Here is a 20,628-nt window from a genome sequence, read left to right as displayed (position 1 = left end):
CAACACCGCATACTTGGCCAAACTAAACTCTATCTGCTGATATCTGCAACTGATCTATATCACACTGCATTCTTTGGCAATCTTCAACACGATCTACAACACCACCAAACTTTGTATCATCTGTGAAATTACTAACTCACCCATCCACCAGGTTGACGGCTCTTCACTGAAACCAGGTTTCCGCAGGCTGTAGGTCCAGGCAGCAGTCTCATGCTGTTTTCAAATGTCGCATGACAGTAATAGTAGTGCGATCACTTGAGTCGAGTATGATGTTCTCATAAGGGGTTGTCTATTGATGGGTTCAGGATGGAGTCGCTTAATGGAGAATGCCTGTGTGTGACTTTATTTAATGTGTGGAGGCTAACGCACAGGCAGCCACCACACAGTCCTTGACAGATTGGGGTCAGGGTCCAGTGGCGTGGAATACAAGAGGACTGGGGACCCTTCACTACTGCAGTCTTCCTCCGCCTTCACCGCCATTGTGAAGCGTCATCGTCTTCCACCAGTTCCTCCACTGAGGTCTTGGCTGTTGTCTTTTGCACACTGGTCGAACACTCAAGTTGGTGCCCTCTTTCATTGTTTCTGTTATGGTTATTATTCTATTACAGATTTATTGAGAATGTCCACAAATAAGTTAATCTCAGGCTTGCATATGGTGGCATATATGTGCTTTGATAATAAATTTACTAAGAACTTTGAATCGCTCTGTGTCTGGAAACTACCCATTGACCTTTTCACCATGGGTGACCCCACTAGGGGCTAAGTGCCAAATGGCTAAACTCCAGACGACGTTGCTCTTAGGATCTCAGAAACTCATAAGCTTCTCCATCGTGACAGAATGATGATCCTCAGAGATGACAACATTATGTTCACACACTAAGACTCGACCTCAGGAGTTTAAATGTTAACTGAGTGATATCACATACCTCTGTTCCCAGACACAAAAATATGACATCAGGAATTTGCTCAACTTTTATTTGTTTCTGACAATATTTTCCATTTTAATACCATAACTTGCATCAGATTTTAATGAATAAATAATATTAAACAACAGATAAGGCCTGATGTGGAGCTGCCTTGGGTTTTCTTCACAGAAACTCAATGTTTTATTGATAACTTGCACATTGATGGTACTTGTGGCCAAAGTGTCCAATAATCTACACCTTGCAGCTAATCATGATGCTTTGTTTAATGAAGTACCACACAAACTATCTCAGAATAAAAGGAGATAACCAACAATGAAAAATAAATTTCATCTGGAATCACCTCCCTAAAAACTTGCAGCCCTTGGGTTCTGCTGAAAATACCAAAAATAAATTAATTTTTGTTAGGTAGTGGTTAATCCAAGGCAAATAGATAAGCTAGGAGAGAGATGAGCATGGTTTTATTGAGTGAAAGAAAGAAAGAACATGGTGGAGGTGCTTAACATTCTCCTCCTGTTTCCATGTTCCTACCCATTCAGGTCAAGCGTATAGCAAATGAAGTAAAGGGTGAGATTTTGTCATCATACTGATGGTGAAACTGTCAGCATTCACCATTACTGTGCAACTGACAACTTCTGGTCGTGAAACATAAAAATTCGTCAGTTGCTGTGATGGGATCTGCTGAATTCCTCCCACATATTTTTTCTGTACTGTATATCAAAACCTTAGAGACATATACACCTGGTACCAGATATTTTCTTTCAACATAGACAGAGGCTGTTCCATTGATTCTATGTCAGGTCCCAGAACAAACCCCTCAATCACATTTGCTCACTCATTTCCTTGACCTTTTCTCTCTCACATGCCCCCAGTCCCCCTCAATTTTCCCATCACACCTAATTTACAGTAACCAATTAAGCAATCAGTTCACTTATTGTGGGAGAAAAATGGAGTACCCATACAAACCCACACAGAGGGAACGTGCAAACTCTACAAAGTTAGTATCCAAGGTTAGAATCTAGCCTATGATGCTGAAGTTCTGGGGTAGCAGCCTTAATGACAGGACTACTGTGTCACCCAGATTCTAATGAAATCTTTCAAAAAGTTGATGTTATTGATTGTAACTTATGTTAATGTATAAATTTATAAATCATAAATTATTTGATTTAATAACTTATTAAATTATAAATACAATTAACACAGTGTCATCCGCATATCTGAAATTATTGATGTTTTCACCGCCAACTTTAATTCCCAAGATGTCTCTTATTTTTTGTAATATTGTTTCACTGTACACGTTAAATAAGTCAGGGGAGAAAACACACCCTTGTGTAATGCCTCTCTTGATTTTCGTAAACTGACTTACTTCTCCATCTATTCTTACAGCGGCAGTTTGTTTCCAGTACAGATTTCTGATTAGGCGGAGGTCTTTTCAATCTAGATCTAGAGTTTCCTGTAATATTTCAAATAACTTATTGTGCTTCACTTTATCAAATGCTTTTGTGTAGTCGATAAAACAAACAAACAAGTCTTTTTGCACTTGAATAGCTCGTTCTGATAGTATCCTCAACATCAATATTGCATTTCTTGTACCTTTGTCTTTCACAAAACCACATTGTTCTTTACCTATTTCAGCTTGTATCTTGCTTTTAGCTCTTGTCATCAAAATTCTTAGAAGTATCTTGGTGATATGACTCATTAAACTTATGATCCTATGTAATTCACATTCTATTGCTCCAGGTTTCTTAGGGAGAGTGATAAATACTGATTTTTTCATCTCCTCTGGTACTATTCCAGTCTCATAAATGTCATTGATTAAATCAGTAAGTTTTTCAATTCCATAATCTTCAAGGGCAATTATTTGTTATATTACTAATTCATCGGGACCCGCTGCCTTTCCTTTCTTCATCTTATTTATTGCATTACGAACTTCAGATTTTAAAATACTTGGACCTTCAATGTTTTTCTTAAATTCTGTTTTGTTTTTGCCTAGTTTCAGATATGCGGATGACACTGCGTTAATTGCAAGTACAGAGGAAGATCTACAAAACTCAATTGATATAGTTGTTGAAGAAAGTGCAAAAATGGGTCTATCTATCAATTGCAAAAAAGACAGAATGTATGGTGATATCCAAAAAGAAGGACAATCCTATCTGCAGACTGAGAATAAATGGGGAAGACAAGTACAGAGCTTTTGCTACTTAGGAAGCTGGGTGACATCAGGTGTGGCATGGACATCAAAAGAAGAATAGGGATGGCAAAAAACACCTTTACGAGAATGAAGAGTATACTGACCAATACTAAACTAGGCATGCCAACCCGCCTCAGAGTATTGAAATGTTACGTTTATCCAGTTATGTTATATGGCTCAGGATGTCAGACAACATCTAGTAACATGAGGAAATGAATTGAAGCAGCAGAGATGTGGTTTTTGAGGAGGATGCAAAGAATATCATGGATGAAACGAATATCTAACGAGGATGTCATGAACAGAGCAAACACAAAAAGAGGAATAACGTATGAGATCATGAAAAGGCAACGTAACTTCATTGGACATGTGATTAGGAAAGAGGAGTTAGAATGCATGGTAATTATGGGAAAGATTGAAGGGAAGAAAGCAAGAGGAAGGCAAAGACAAATGATGATGGAGACAACAGTCAGAGAAATGGGAATGAATACCAATGAATTGATCCACTTGACCTGAAACAGGAGTGTGTGGGCCTTGGCAGTCAAAGCTCAAACTGGGCACGGCACCTGATGATGATGAAGATAAATACAATTAACAGCTCTAAGACACTGGAAAATAAATTTTGATGGAGTCTAAATCCATCAGAATAATTACTTTTTGAAATCTCTTATAAAAGTTCAAAAATTATTTTCAGTTTCTATTTTGTTTATAAGATTTCAGATGAAGTACACACTCCAATCTTCAGCTTTTACTCAGTAAAATGTTTAAAAAGTGACAAAAATATTGGTACTTTTTCGTACCTTGTTTGAAATCTGAGACAGCCAGTATCTCCTCGAATTGATGTGCAATAACAACCAAAGTCAGGACAACAGAAGTTTTCACAGGGAGAAGGCTACACTTTCAATAGGAACATTTTTCCAGAATCAGCAGGAAAGCTGCAGCTGCAAAATATGGGACTACATTTATTCTGCATTATTATACCTCACAGTAAATTTTATTCTCCAAAATCTATAATTGTACTGGCATTTTTTTCTTCTCTTCTTGAATGCAAATATGAGCAAAGATCTTTTGACAGGGCAATACATCATAGACATTTTCCCTGGAGTTCAATTACTAAACTGCTGGAGATTAGGCTTGCTAATACAATAAAATCAATAATCACCTGTGTTAGGGATCATTTTGTAGTTATGATATTACGGATAGCATAACTATGGATTAACTAAAATGAGAACCAGTCCTCAGGAAATAAAAACTGTACACAATTTAACGGATACTTTGTGGCTAGTGAAACCAATCATTGGATGTGGAACATTCTGATTCTGTTCCTTTGAAACTACATAGGAGAAGAACATCAATGGATATTCTTACTGTTAGCACATGGTTAAAGGTGTATCCCTGTCATTTAAGATATAGTTCAGTACAGATCTGTTTTGTCACTGAACATTCTTGTTAGTTGTCTATTCACAGATAATACAATAACATAACAACCTCATGTCCCATGATCTGTGCTGCTATGTATAATCTTTTTCCACTTAATCTATCCAAAGGATCAACTAAATACACTGATGGCTTTCTTCCTTTGCTGGTAGAATTTTCACTGAGAGTGTCTCATATGTAATATTGATTACCAATCCCATTTGTCTCCAAATCCATTACCACAGGACACTGTCTCATAGGACCTGTACAGTTACACAGGCTTCCAAACATCAGGGTGCATCCAGTCCAGATGTAACAATCAGACTGAAAATGAGATGGTTCCAATTGTTTGAAGACAGCTTGTTGCGGAATGATTATCTGTTTCCACTCTCCAAGATTCCTGAAGTTTTCTGTTTTATCTTCAACTTTGTGGAGATCAATCCTCAGAAGTCCTCATCCCAGCCTGAAAACTCATCTGGAGGCTCCTTGTGTTCACAACAGAAGCTGTCAAAGTAACTGTGATCTGTTGGTCCTTTCAACTTAGAGAGAATGCATAAGGTTAAGGAGGAACAGCACTGAGTCTACAAAGGTTACATCCTAAAGGTGACTGCACACAATACTCAGATTAAATTATCAAAGGGTGCGAACAGTACTCTTTTTGTTAATTTGGATTCAAATCTGAATTTGGATTCAGATTTGGCTTGCCCACTGAAGGAGGAGGAAGTGGATAATATATTTCTCATATACTATCTTGAGATTCATCTTCTTGCAGGCAGTTACAAAAAAATGAAGTACAATGGAAATTAGAAAAATTATACCTAAAGATTGACAAACAACCAATGTTCAAAAGACAAATCATGCAAATAATTTTGTAAGAAGTAAATAAATTATACTGAGAACATGAGTTGTGAGTCTGTAAGTTGTGGAGTCAGTTCACCATTGAAGTGAGTGAAGTGAAGTGAGTGAGTGAAGTTATCCACATTGTACAGTTGTAGGGTATTTTTGGATTCCCCTAAATATAGGGCCAATCTAACTGATGTGTTCAGGATTTTTTATGAATTTGATATAAAACAGTATTGCAAGCTGCTGAACTAGTATTGCCAGTAATAGTGGGAAGTTAGAGGATTGGGAAGCTTTTAAAAACCAACAGAAGGCAACAAAAAGCCATGTAAAGGAAAAAGATGGTAAACTGGCCAAAGGTAAGCTGGCCAATAATATTAAGAGAATACCAAAAGTTTCTTCCGCTATACAAAGAGTCAAAACGAAGCAATGGTCGATATTGGAACACTGGAAAATTATGCTGGAGCGGTAGTAAAGAGGAACAAGGAAATGGCAGATAAACTGAAGTATTTTGCATCAGTTTCACTGTGGAAGATACTAGCAGTATGCCGGAAGTTCAAGCATGTCAGGGGGCAGAAATGAATGCAGTTGCTATTACTTGGGAGAGGTGCTTGGGAAGTTGAAAAGTCTTAAGGTAGATAAGTTACCACGACTAGATGGATTACATCTTTGGGTTCTGAAAGAGGTAGCTGAAGAGATTGTGGAGTCATTAGTATGATCTTTCAAGAATCAATAGATATTGCCATAGTTCTGGAGTACCGGAAAAATCGCAAATATCACTCCACTCTTCAAGAAGACAAGGGTGCAGAAAAGAAGAAATTATTGGCCAGTTGGCCTGACCTCAGTGGCTGGGAAGATGTTGGAGTCGATTGCTAAAAATGAGGTTTCAGGTACTTTGAGGCACATAATAAAATAGCCCAATGTCAGCATAGTTTCCTCAAGGGAAAATCTGGCCTGACATATTTGTTGGAATTCTCTGAGGAAATAACAAGCAGAATAGACAAAGGAGAATCAGTGGATGTTGTGTGCTTGGATTTTCAGAAGGCCTTTGACAAAGTGCTGCACATGAGGCTGCTTAGCAAGCTAAAAGCTCATGATATTACAGGAAAGATACTATATGGATAGAGCATTGGCTGATTGGTGGGAGGCAAAGAGTGGGAATAAAGGGAGGCCTTTCTGATTGGCTGTTGGTGGCTAAAGGTTTCTCGCAGGAGTCAGTGTTGGGACCATTCCTTTTTACATTGAATGTCAACGATTTGGATGATGGAATTGATGGCTTTGTGGCCAAGTTTTTGGATAATACAAAGATAGGTGGAGGGACAGGTAGTGTTGTGGAAACAGGGAGGATGCGGTAAGACTTAGACAGATTTGGGGGAATGGGCAAAGGAGCGGCAGATGCAATACAGTGTCCGGAAGTGTATGGTGATGCACTTTGGTAGAAGGAATAACAGTAGACTATTTTCTAAATGGGGGGAAATTCAAAGATCTGAGGTGCAAAGGGACAAGGGACTTGGAAGTCCTTGTACTCTTACCTAAAGGTTAACTTGCCGATTGAGTTGGTGGCGAAGAAGGTAATAGCAATGTTAGCATTAATTTTGAGAGGACTAGAATATTAAAAAAAAAGGATTTAATGTTTAGGCTTATAATGCACTGGTGAGGCCTCACTTGGAGTACTGTGGGCAGTTTTGGTCCCCTTGCCTAAGAAAGGATGTGCTGACATTGGAGATGGTTCAAAGGAGTTTCAAAAAATGTTCCAGGAATGAAAGGCTTAACAGATGAAGAGCATTTGATAGCTCTGGACCTGTACTCAATGGAATTTAGAAGAATAAATGGAGATTTCGATGAAACCTATAGATACTGAAAGGCCTAGATAGAATAGATGAGGAGAGGTTTTTTTTTCAGGGGGGAGGGAGTCTAGGACCAGAGGGCACGACCTCAGAATAGAGGGATGTCTATTTAAAAAGGAGGTGAGGAAGAATTTCTTGAGCCAGAGGGTGGTAAATCCATGGAATTCATTACCGCAGGGGGTATGGATGCTAGGTCTTTGGATGTATTTAAGGCAAAGGTTGAGAGGTTCTTGATTAGTCAGGGCTTGATAGACAGTGGGGAGAAGGCAGGAGAGTAGAGTTGAATCAGCCATGATGAAATGGTGGAGGACACTTGATGGGCTGAATGGTCTGACTCTGCTCCTGTGTCTTATGGTCTTATGAGCAGCCAATAGGTAGAATTCATTGATTAACATTATGTGGTGGTAAGATCAGAGTGAAGTTGAGGCATAGCAGTTTCATCCAAAGAGTAACTTACCACTTGACAGGGCAGTATAAGCAAAAATCCCCAACCCAGTTGGCAATTACCTCAAAGAGTTGTAACCTAAAAGGCTCAATTTTGAGACCTGGGACCGGGCTACACAACCCTTCTTTCACTGGTGAGGGCACGAGGGAATGATATCCAGGGGTGCAATATTTTCTCTGACTCTGCAGTGATTCCTACAAGTTTAGCTCCCTGTGACTTTTGGAATTTTTACAGAAGTGTGTTAAATAACGTGAAGCCTACTCATGACTGAGCTCCATTCAGTAGCCATTATTACCTCCCTTTTAAGCAAAGATTTCATTTTCCGAGTTCGAAGACCCTCCCAGTCAAAGCCTTGGAACCACCTGAAAACAAAATGAAAACACAAGTGATTTATCATCATAGGAGATGGAGGTAATTTATTCTGTTTATAGCAACTATCAATTAAAGAGTGACAGCTCAAGTACCCCTGGAGTATTGTACGTATTAACAAGCATGACAATGACTTCTTTCACTGAATATGAAAGCTAAAATGCTTTTATAAAGGACGGACGGAAAGTATTTAGATTTCACCTTGATCTTTCCTGCATATCATGTGTTAATGAGGCACCTCTCCTGAAAGATCTCCAGGTGCTTGGTGCCATGAATTATTTTGGACAGTGCCAGTGATTGTGTTAGGTGGCAGAGAGGTCATGATCTTAATTACTTTGAAAAGGGCCACCACAGAATGGAAGTGAGATTAAAAGCAAACTTTCAGCTTTCACACTCATCCCTTTACCATCCTCTGCAGTGGGGCATCAACAAAGTAACAGTATGTGACCCGCAATTTGCCAGTCTCCTACCATCTGAAAGGTCTTATTCTCTCCCCCTCCCTCCCTCCCTCTCCCCCTCCCCATATATACTGAAGGGAGGAGAGGATAAGCCAAGTGACTACAAACTGACTTAACAGTGATGACATTAAATTTGGGTTGGGATATGGTTGCCATGCTTTTGTCATCCCTGGTTACAGAGGTGATGCCAGAGGATTAGAGGTCTACTAAAATGACACCATTGTTTAGAAGGAAGGAAAGGATAAGCCAACTGACTACAAGCTGGCTTAACATTGATCACAGGGAAATTATTTGAATAAGAGGCAATATGAATTCCATTTACAAGGACAGTCTCATGGATTTGACTGTAAATTGTTTTGTTTGGAAGATATAACAGAGAGTTAGTAATAGCAGTTCCTTTAGTGTAGGGAATGTAGTTTTCAGAAAGACTTTGACAAGGCCCCACATAGTAGGCTAGTCAAAATAGTAAAAATCAGCAAGGCAAATTAGGTCTGAAAAATCGACAAAATGTCAGGGAGCTGAGGGTTAATGTTAATGGGTGCTTTTGCATCTGGATGGCTGTTATTAATGGTGTTTCACAGGGTTCCGAATTTAGTCTCTTGCTTTTGTATAATCCATATTATAAAGGAGCGAGAGCAGCGCACCGCGCGCGTGCGCAGGCCTCCGGTGAAAAATGATATCATATCTATTAAATAGGGGCCGTGGACAATTCTGATTTGATGGAGAATGGACGTGAAAGCACAGAGGAACATCTGGAGAAATTTCTGAAACCCTCGTTCGCTGCTGTCGTTACTGCGTGGTCAGGAATCTTTTGGAGGGTAGACCTCAAAATTCCTGGTTTTGCCTGCTGTTGGCGACCGAGGTTGAGGTCAAATTGTTCGGACAGAGATGGTGCTCAGTACTCAGTGTCGGAGAGCTGATCAGAGCTCGAAGTTTTCGGATGACTCAGAGTCGGACTGTGGTCGGCATGGCAGGGAGAGTTTTTCTTCCTTCTCCCGTCTGCATGAGATGTGGGACATTTAAGAGACATTGAACTTTCACTGTGCTCATGGACTTCTTCATCAAGTTATAGTATTGTTGCACTGTTGTAACTATATGTTATAATTATGTGGTTTTGTCAGTTTTTTCAGTCTTGGTCTGTCCTGTTTTGTGATATCACACCGGAGGAAATATTGTATCATTTCTTAATGCATGCATTACTAAATGGCAACAAAAGAGGACTACGTGTGTTCATAATCTAAATCTAAATATATAATTATTTACACAAGTATAGGGGTATGTTAAAGAAGATAGTAGATGATATAAGCCTTAGCTGCATGGTTGAGAGTGGGAAGGAACGATTTAGTCTGCAGGAAGGTATAGCCAGTTGAGGGAAAAAAATTTAATCCAGATGAGTTGGTCTGCAACAAGGAAAGGAAAACAAAATAAATGGGAACATAGTAGGTAGTTTAGAAGAAAGATTTTCAACTGTATACTACATACCTTTAAAGGTTGCAAATGATTAAAACATACAGCATACTTTGCTTCATTGGCTGAGTTATACATTTTTGAGCAGTTATGTTAGAACTGTATGCAACACTAGCTAGCCCACAATTTGAGAACTGTGTACATTTCTGTTCATTATATTACTGGAAAGATGTATTTGTATTGTGAAGGACATTGACAAGGGTGCGGCCAGCATTGGAATATTTTATCCAATTGTAAAATTGGATAAGCTGTCATTGTTTTCTTTGGAAGACGAGAGACTCAATGGATACTTCACTGAAGGATGAAAAGTTAGTTAGAATGATTCGGAAGGACCTATTTCCCTGACCAGTGCAGTCAGAAACCAGAGACATGGACTTAAAATATTTGGTAGAAGACCTAGAAGGCAGATGACAGCAATTGCTTTCACCCAAAAATGATATGGGTCTGGAACTCACAAACTTGAAAGGTAGTAGAGGCAACTCCCTCATCACATTTAGCTGTGTACTTGAGGAGATGTGACCTACAGCACCCTGTGTAGGTAGGTGGAAGTTTAGTTGTTAGCTTGTTATCAATGCAAGCACAGAATAGGCCTAATGGCTATTTTCTGTTTTAGGTGCCCTCCTCTTATCGACCTTGTGATAATAGGCTATAATCCAAATTGTCCACACTGGATTCTGTGCCTCACAATTCTTTTAGAACATTACTTTTCTCTTCATTCCTTCAACATCTACCTGTTTCTCACTCATCTATTTATCTGGTTGCCCTTTAGAATAAGTACTTATTTCATCTCAAACACTTCCTGCAGGAAAAGTTCCACATTCTCACCCCCTCTTGGCCAAGAAGAGTTTCCCAAACTCATTATTGGATTTTTAAGAACTAAGTTATATTACTGACTACATTACAGGTAGTAGCACATTTTTGCACTTGTCCAGATGAGGATCATTTCTGCTGTGGTGACAAGGGCTTTGCTCCCATAACTACCGTCTGATGGATAAATGGTCCAGTTGATCAGGATTCTGATTCCGTTCTTGATTACTAGCCACACGTGGCCAACAAGTGGGAAAGCTACCAGATATGGGAATTTGGCACACCAGCTGGACACAATGATCCCTCGAGAGACCTTACCATATGAAGCCAGGTCTCCGTTGACTGGAGTTGCAATATGCGCCCATGAAATCCATCCAAACAGAAGGAGTACTTTTGTGCCTTATTGCCTCTTCCAACATTGAATTATATATTGGCTAACCTCTAAAGCCACTGACATGCCATTGCTTTTGAAACATATAATGATTTGCCTGATAAACATTTAAAATAATTCAGTTCACTGTGGAATAAGTTCCAGATTTTCATTACAGTGTGTGTGAAGTGAAGCTTCTCTGACACTAATGTTGAATTTTAAATTTATATGCCTCTGGCCTAGCTCCCTGATACCCCAACTCCTTAATTCCTACAGTAATATTATAGTTTGATTTTCCTCTCAGTAATGTAGATTGCCAGGTCACTTACTTCTGTTTCCGAATATCATTTATTCCATTCTTCTTGCTTCCCAGTCTCTCCATTGGATTAACCCTGCACAATTATTGAACAACCAGGTTGAAATATGACTACACAACAATAATGTTTCTTTTTTCTGATTCATTCGCCAAACACATACACATTGGGCAATATTTGAACAGGAATGCTACTCTCCATCAAAGAGAACAAGCTGGAAATCGTCAACCATTCAGCTAGCATCTGGAAAGCGATAAGGATAACTCTGATGTTTGGGGCATTTGACCATATGAACATGTGTCACCCAGGCCAATGAAGATTTACACTTTTACTGATGTCACCAGGAAATTTTCAGGAGGCAGATTTGAGGCTGTAAGTTGAGCAACAGATCTCAAAATTTACATCATTGAGAAAATCCAAAAAATCACACAAAGAAGGGTTGTTAGGATAAATTCACTGGGAGATCATGGGAGTGTAAAATAGTATGTTTTCAGGATGTATAGTGTATATATTTCTCTGATATTGAATGGAACTATTGAACTAAATGGAAATGAGGTGCTGGACAAAGTGATTGAGTCAGGTACAAAAGTATCATTTAAGAAGCACTTGGATAAGTACAAGGGAAAGAAGTGCCTGGAGGGATATGGGCTGAACCCAGGAAATTGGGATGAGCAAGGAGGACAACATTGTCAGTATGGACTCACAGGGCCATAGGCTCTGTAGTCAAGCTGCATTGCTCTATGACTATGCTGCCATTCAGGTGTAATATATCCATTCATAGATATATTACACCTGTCCCCTCATCCAAATCATTGATAATTTATCAATAGCTGAGGTTACGGCATCAATCCCTGCAGCTAATTGTCACTAATTGCAGCCTCCCATATTGACAGTGTTTATTCCTTCTCTCTCCCCTGTCTATTAACCAGTTCCAAACTACATTGATATACTGCCTCCAAAAACACACACAAAATTTTATTGAATTATTTTTTATGTGGCATTTTATCAAAGGCCTCTAAAATCCAAACATATTGTGTCAACTGCTTTTCCGTTATCTATTCTGGTAGTCCAGACTCTACCAGATTTGTCAAACTTCCTTTCACATCACATTTTCATGCTAACTCTGCCCAATCCTATTAGCATTTTCATTGTGATTTGTTGCCACTTCCTTAATAATAGATTCCAGGTTTTTCTACTGCTATGTGCCTAACTGCTCTGTTCCTTCGTCTCCCTTGTTCCTAAAATAGTGAGGCTATACTTGTTACCTTCCACTCTAGAGTCTAAGGTGATAGGAAAGATGACCACCATAACCTCGACAGTCAACTCCTCTGCACATTAGGATGTGGGTCATCAGGTCCTTGAGATTTATTGCCTTTCATTTCCATTAACTCCCTCAAGTTCTTTATAAACTAAAGCTAATTAGGGAGGAGGTGGTTTCTGTGATATCACACCGGAGGAATATTGTATCATTTCTTAATGCATGCATTACTAAATGACAACAAAAGAGGGCTGCGTGTCCTCATAATCTAAACTAATCTAAACTAATTTCTTTGAGTTCCTCATTCATACAAGACCTCCTGTTCTCCGTTATTTCTTGCAGGTTTCCATGCCCTCTTCTATTAACTTCACTGTCATGTATTTTTTCTTGTACTTTAGTAAACGTTCTTTTTAATCATTTATAGGAGCATTTACAGTCTGTTTTCACAGCTCTTCCAAGTCTACTCCTAATTTTATCTCTCATTTCTTTATCAAAGCCTCAGTTCTCATTTTTGAATTCTGAAAAAATTTCCAGTCCATGGCAACATTATTAATATGCTTCATTAATTTAATATCATCTTTAATTTTTCCTCAGTAGATACAGCAGAACCCACTTTCCCTAATAGTTTTATTTTGTCTGAATGGGGATATGCATAGCTTTAAGGAAGGTATTTTTTATTGTTTATTTCCTGTCATACTTTTTTAAAATGTAATTTCTAAATCTGTCATGGCCAACTCATGCCTCACATCTTCAAAATTTCCTTTATTAAACCATATCACTTTCAATTTTTATATAAAATGCAATCATGTTATGATTACTATCCCCTCAGTGCTCATCAACTCAAAGTTCAATCGTAGGACTCAGAAGTGTGATACCAAAGCTGACAAGGTGCTGGAGTCTATAGGCATAAACTTGGTGCTTTCACACATTGTGTCATTGTATCATTAAATAACATTTTCTTACTTGCACAGTCTCCTGATCAGTTCTGCTGGTCGTTTGGGGATCTGTTTTGGAAAATCCACTTTCTCCATTCCCTTCAAAATCATATTGTAAATTTCAATTGGATCAGGTCCAGTAAAAGGAGGACTGAGGAGACAGAAAGAAACACCCATGGATTTATTTAGTTTCGCAACATAGACAGAAACCTGGGATACCCTTGATGATTAGTGACGGCAGGACCGTTCACAAGCAATAAAGTTGCCTTAAAATCATAAATGGAAGCTTTGAAAAGAACCAGCAATGGGAGAAAGGGTAAACAAGTGAGTTTTGGATCCAGCAGCTTCACCAACATGCTAATCCTTCAAGAGATGAAATGGCATTATTGCCTCTCTGGTTGCCATGAAATGGAGGAATAATTGCCAGAGAAAGAGATAATCTCTGTAACAAAATCATGAATCAACTACAGACTACTTCCATTCATCTGCAATTATGACACTGAGATTTCAAATGCCTGTTACTTTAATTCTCCATTATAATCCCATTGTGACCTTTGACCTTGGCCTCCTACATTGTTCCAGTGATGAATATCATTGAACCGCATCTCACTTTCTGAAATCAACACTGAAATCAGTGTTTTCAGATTACCTGCCATTCCTGTCTAGTACCTCGCATTTCCAGGCTTCACAGTCTCTTTTTTTTTAAACCACCTCAGGTTATTTCATATTTCTTTTCCTTTCTCTTATTTAAGTTCCATTCAGTCATAGCCTCCATTATTAACTAGCTTTAACCACCCTCTCTTGGCAGGCACTACAACCAATTGTGTCAGTCAATATCTCCTGATCTCGACCTTCTCTTCCTTCCCTTTTATTTGCAACTTAAAACAAATCTGATTTCTATTTTCCCAATTCTGCCAAGAAAAAGTGTTAGGAAGAAAATCCCAATTTAAAAAAATAAGGAGGCAAATTTCAAAATGGATACAAATACCCAGAAATGTGGTGGTATTGGCATTGGTCTGGTTTACTATTGTACCAAGATACAATGAAAAGTTTGTCATCGATTCAATGTTTCCTCTAATATGCAATGATTAGTTTGCGCAAAAACCTTGTACTGTGCAATTTTTTGCCCAGTGACAACAGCATGTGCCTACTGAATAATTCTTCAATAAAAACAACATAAATAAGCCAGTTCTAAAATCTGCAGACAAATCATCACAAACTCTATGTTGTCAACACCGTTCACATCAGAAAGTGGAAAAGGAAATGTGATTGTGTATGATCGTGAAATAGATTTATGTCAATGAGGTAGAGGGCGTCAACCTTTTGGGCGCAGTTTAAATTCCTTTTGCACTAGTAGCACACCTTAGAGGGAACGTTCTGCTGATATAGATCAAAACATTACACAGTCTTAAATGGAGCTAGAATTAGGTAAATAAATAAAAGTGCTGACTGAAATGTAACAGCTACCAAATAAGTGCAATGCTGAATAACGATAAAGTACAAGGTACTAATGATGTAGAGTGTGAGGCAAGGACTCCATCTTATTGTACAAGAGATCCATTCCAGAGCCTGATAACAGTGATATAGAAGCTGATTTTGTGGTGGCCTGTGCTTTCAGGATTTAGTATCTTCTGCACAATGGGAGAGGGAGAAGAGGGTATGTGTAGGGTTAAGAAACATAGAAAAACTACAGCTCAATAAGGCCCTTCGGCCCACAATGCTGTGTCAAACATGTACTTACTTTAGAAATTACCTCAGGTTACCCATAGTCCTCTATTTTTCTAAGCTCCATGTACCTATACAGGAGCCTCTTAAAAGACCCCATCGTATCTGCCTCCACCATCGTAGGCAGCAGTCCATTCCACGCACTCATCGCTCTCTGCGTAAAAAATTTACCCCTGACATCTCCTCTGTATCTATTTCCAAGCACCTTCAAACTGTGTCCTCTCATGTTAGCCATTTCAGCCCTGGGAAAAAGCCTCTGACTATCCACATGATCAATGCCTCTCATCATCTTATACACCTCTGTCAGGTCACTTCTCATCCTCCATCACTCCAAGGAGAAAAGGCCAAGTTCACTCAAGCTATTCTCATAAGGCATGTTTGCCAATCTAGGCAACATCCTTGTAAATCTCCTCTGCACCCTTTCTATGGTTTCCACATCCTTCCTGTAGTGAGGTGACCAGAATTGAGCACAATACTCCAAGTGGGGTCTGACCAGGGTCTTGTACAGCTGTAACATTACTTCTTGCCTCTTGAACTCAATCCCACGGTTGATGAAAACCAATGCACCGTATGGTTTCTTAACCACAGAGTCAACCTGCGCAGCAGCTTTGAGTGTCCTGTGGACTTGGTCCCAAGATCCCTCTGATCCTCCACACTGCCAAGAGTCTTACCATTAATACTATATTCTGTCATCATATTTGACCTACCAAAATGAACCACCTCACGCTTATCTGGGTTGAACTCCATTTGCCACTTCTCAGCCCAGTTTTGCATCCTATCGATGTCCCACTGTAACCTCTGACAGTCCTCCACACTATCCACAACACCCCAACCTTTGTGTCATCAGCAAATTTACTTACCCATCCCTCCACTTCCTCATCCAGGTCATTTATAAAAATCACAAAGAGAAGGGGTGCCAGAATAGATCCCTGAGGCACACCACCGGTCACCGACATCCATGCAGAATATGACCCATCTACAACCACTCTTTGCCTTTTGTGTGCAAGCCAGTTCTGGATCCACAAAGCAGTGTCCCCTTGAATCCCATGCCTCCTTAATTTCTCAATAAGCCTTGCATGGGGTACCTTATCAAATGCCTTGCTGGTTGGTGGTGTCTTTAATTATGCTGGCTGCTTTATTGAGGCAGCGAGAAACATGGATGGATAGACAAAATTGCTCTATTCCAGGTTAAACCAAAATTTACTGCTCGGTATTGATTTTGTTTTAGAGCTGTGTGAATAAATTGCTGGAAGATCTACTCATTGTGGAGTCTGAAAACACTGAGTTCTATCCCTGAGATTGCTCATTTATGGTCATGGCACCTTTGCTCCTTCATTGGCAGCCGTGCCTTCAGATGCTCGTCGCCCAAGCTTTGCTCTTCCCTCCTTGCCCCTGCTGTCCCCTTTCCCTCCTTTTTTGTTCTTCCAGTTGGAGTGATGCATTAGGAAAAGAAAGGAGGTGCAGAGAATGGGCTCCTGGTTGACTTTCAGTTGGAGAGGGCCCCATGCTGCAATACAAAAGGGAAGTCTGAGAGATGCCTTGAAGGAGGTTGTTAAGATTTCAAAAGGTTTTGATAGGGTGGATGTAGAGTAGAGGTGTCCACATGTGGCCAAGAACAGAAATGGGGTCAATAAATAAAGTAGTCATTATTGAGCCCAACAGAGAATGGGGAAGAGTGAACTTAAAGAACACTCTCTTTCCTTTTTTTGTGGTAGCCCTGCTCTCCCCCAAATGCATTATCTCAGACTTGGGATTGAATTCCATGTCACATTTTATTACTCACTTTACCAGTCCACTGGAAACTTTGGACAGGTTGAAATTTTCTCACTCACTATCAACCACTGCACTAAATTGGACACAATGAATGGCAAGAGACTTGGTACTGAGGCTTCTAGAACTCCCCTGAAAGCTTCCTCCCACTCACTAAAATTACAGTTGAGTGATTTATGTATATTGAAGGCTCTGTTGCTAAAGAACCATCTCTTGGATTGTTTGGCTTTCACTTGCAGAGAAAAAAATTATGAATCGTATTATATTTACATAATCTTTCCAATTCAATATTCTGCTAAAAGGAAAGCATTGTTGGACATTCCTAAATAGAACTACTTTGTTAGAAAGCTATCAGCTGAATGCCTTTAATGTTTTGAGAGATTTCAACCTGGCTGCTGTGCAGTGTGTATGTGAGGTGGTACATCCCCACCATGGAACAGACTAAATTTAGACCATTCTTCACTCCATGCACCTTCTCCCTGTGACTATGAAGGTTTCCTATGGATACTCCAAAGATAGCGACCATGGTACAGAACAGCACAGGGAACTTGTGCCCTTCAGCCCATGATGTTGTGCCAAACTAATTAAATGCTTAACCCAACTGATCCCTTCAGCCTACACAAACGTATCCTTCCACTCTCTGCATTCATGAGCCTCCTCAATGCCTCTGTTGCACTTGTCTTCACCACCACCCCTGCCAGCCAAATCCAGGCATTCGCCACTCTGTGTTAAAAACTTGCCCTGAACACCTCTCCTTTGACCTTAACTTAAATGCATGCCCTCTGGTATTACACATTACGAAACTTTATCAATGGCTCTCATCTTCTTACAGACTTTGACCAGATCTCTCTTCAGTCTCTGTCATGCCAGGGAAAACATTCCTGGTTTGCCGAACATCTCTCTTCTTCGTTAGGTTAATTGGGCCCTGTGAATTGTCCCTGGCATGTAGATGAGAGGTAGAACCTGGGGGAGGGGGGAGTTGATGGGAATGTGGGGAGAATCAAATGGGATTAGGCCAGGATTGATGCAAATAGGTGTTTGATGGTCAGACTGGGATGAAGGGCTTGTTCTGGGCTGTGTAACTCCATGATTCTTGCAGGAGTACTGTATGGTTAGAAGTGGAATGCATATTCTTGAGTGTCACAGAACAGTTTGGTCCCTTCCTATAACACGAGGCAGATATTTATGATATACCCAGACTTCAAGTCCCACAGAACAATCACTCAATTTTCTTTTCGAACATAAAACAGTGCAAGCCCTTTGGCCTGTGATGTTGTGCCAAAACTTTTCAATTTTCATTGAAATTGTAGTATGTAGCATATAAAAGCACAGTGCTATACAATCTAACTTCCTAAACATCCAAGGCTCAAGGGTAAATATCAAAGAATGGGAAAAAGTAGACAGTTCCTTCAAATAACCTACACAGGCTCAGTGGGCTATATGGTCTCGTGTCGCACAGAGTCATGAGCTAGCTTGTGTTAAATCACATTAAGTGGTCATTGTACTGGAGTGCCTGTGTAAGTATGCCCCTTTGGAGGACCTCAAGTGTGAATGTGCCCTGTGATACAAACATACTGCTTCAATGCTTACATTCCAGTCAGAAGCTCATAGACCAGGATTCCAAGAGACCAATAATCTGCCCCAAAGTCATGTCCCTTATTCATGATGATCTCTGGAGCAACATACTCAGGGGTTCCACAGAATGTCCAGGTCTTCTTGCCCAGGCCAATACGCTTAGCAAAACCAAAATCGGCCTGAAAGAGAGAGTGGCAAAGGAACAGATATATAATGAGTGATTGGCTGGAATATACAAAGCTATTTCCAGTCCATGATGCAAAGATGAGGAAATCTGCAGATGCTGGAATTTCAAGCAACACACATAAAAGTTGCTGGTGAACGCAGGAGGTCAGGCAGCATCTCTAGGAAGAGGTACAGTCGACATTTCGGGCCAAGACCCTTCGTCAGGACAGCTGAAAGAAGAGCTAGTAAGAGATTTGAAAGTGGGAGGGGGAGAGGGAGATCCGAAATGACAGGAGAAGACAGGAGGGGGAGGGATGGAGCCAAGAGCTGGACAGTTGATTGGCAAAAGGGATATGAGAGGATCATGGGACAGGAGGCCTAGGGAGAAAGAAAGGTGGGGGGGGGGGGGAAAGCCCAGAGGATGGGCAAGGGGTATAGTGAGAGGGACAGAGGGAGAAAAAGGAGAGAGAGAAAAAGAATGTGTGTAGATAAATAAATATCATTCTTACACAAGAATACACATTCTTTTTTTCTCTCTCTCCTTTTTCTCCCTCTGTCCCTCTCACTATACCCCTTGCCCATCCTCTGGGCTTTCCCCCCCGCCCCCACCTTTCTTTCTCCCTAGGCCTCCTGTCCCATGATCCTCTCATATCCCTTTTGCCAATCAACTGTCCAGCTCTTGGCTCCATCCCTCCCCCTCCTGTCTTCTCCTGTCATTTCGGATCTCCCTCTCCCCCTCCCACTTTCAAATCTCTTACTAGCTCTTCTTTCAGTTAGTCCTGACGAAGGGTCTTGGCCCGAAACGTCGACTGTACCTCTTCCTAGAGATGCTGCCTGACCTGCTGCGTTCACCAGCAACTTTTATGTGTGTTGCTTCCAGTCCATGATGGCTTGCTTTAGTGTATGGTGCCTCACAAGTGTTCAGGTTCGAGAATGAAGATCCACCCCAGCTCTTGTTTTTCCCTGCAGTAACACCAGGACATTCGTGGAACTAAAAATCTTCCTACAAACTATACAGTACATACAAGCCTTGGGTTGTTTCGGACCTTATAAACATCCTTTGTTATTGGTCGAAGAGTTCCTCGAGGAGCTTTGGACTGATGATTCATTCATTTATAGCTAATCAAAAACACCTTGATTTACTAATCCTTTGAAATTTCAATAAATTTAAACCCATTAATTCATTCCTTAACCTCTATTAACTCCAGAATAAATTAAGTTGGTTGTTCATTCCAATATTTGCTATTCATGTAATAGCTTTTACATTCTCTTCACTGAGTAAAAGTGATGATAATTCATTTGTGTGTCTAGGAAGGGGTTGTGAAATGTGTCAGAGCTGGGTCATTCTCTAAGTTCAACATGGAGAAAAGCAAAATACAAACTGATTCATGAGAAGGAATTTGTTAACATCCTAATGTTAATATCTGCCCAATAGAAATCAATAAATTAACAGATGCTGGAAACCTCAGATAAGAGCTTCTTGCCACCAATCTGATGAAGGGCTCTGAACCAGAAACACTAACTGTTTTTCTTTCCACAAATGACGCTTGACCTGCTGATAGTTTCCAGCATTTTCAGTTTCTAGTTCAGTTGTCAGCATAATCCTTCCTATATCAACATCATGTCCACCTAATGGGTCAAATGAGGCCAAGCGCCAACTAGAACAGCACCTCTTATTCTGCTGTCCTGTTTGAGTAGTGTACAGCACAATGATATGGACATTGAATATTCCAATTTCAGGAAACCCATTCTCCTG

The 20,628-nt window shown here is 40.1% G+C and overlaps 1 protein-coding gene across 1 annotated transcript in view; it reads right to left on the bottom strand.

Moving 5' to 3' along the window:
- Nucleotides 1-2,547: 2,547 nt before the first annotated feature.
- The window catches only part of LOC134358178 (cGMP-dependent protein kinase 2), a 71,510-nt gene continuing 53,429 nt past the window's right edge, over nt 2,548-20,628 (bottom strand). Inside the window, exons 17-21 of the mRNA XM_063070175.1 lie at nt 18,723-18,886; nt 13,666-13,788; nt 11,460-11,522; nt 7,955-8,021; nt 2,548-5,066 (exon numbers count right to left, since the gene is read on the bottom strand). Coding sequence (XP_062926245.1) covers nt 4,971-5,066; nt 7,955-8,021; nt 11,460-11,522; nt 13,666-13,788; nt 18,723-18,886 — 513 coding nt within the window. The 3' untranslated portion in view covers nt 2,548-4,970. The remainder of the gene's footprint in view (nt 5,067-7,954; nt 8,022-11,459; nt 11,523-13,665; nt 13,789-18,722; nt 18,887-20,628) is intronic.

The sequence above is a fragment of the Mobula hypostoma genome, chromosome 18 (assembly GCF_963921235.1).
Source record: "Mobula hypostoma chromosome 18, sMobHyp1.1, whole genome shotgun sequence".
In the NCBI taxonomy this organism is placed as follows: Eukaryota; Metazoa; Chordata; class Chondrichthyes; order Myliobatiformes; family Myliobatidae; genus Mobula; species Mobula hypostoma.
The sequence above is the reverse complement of the archived record's forward strand: the minus strand, read 5'-3'. Positions and strand labels throughout refer to the sequence as shown.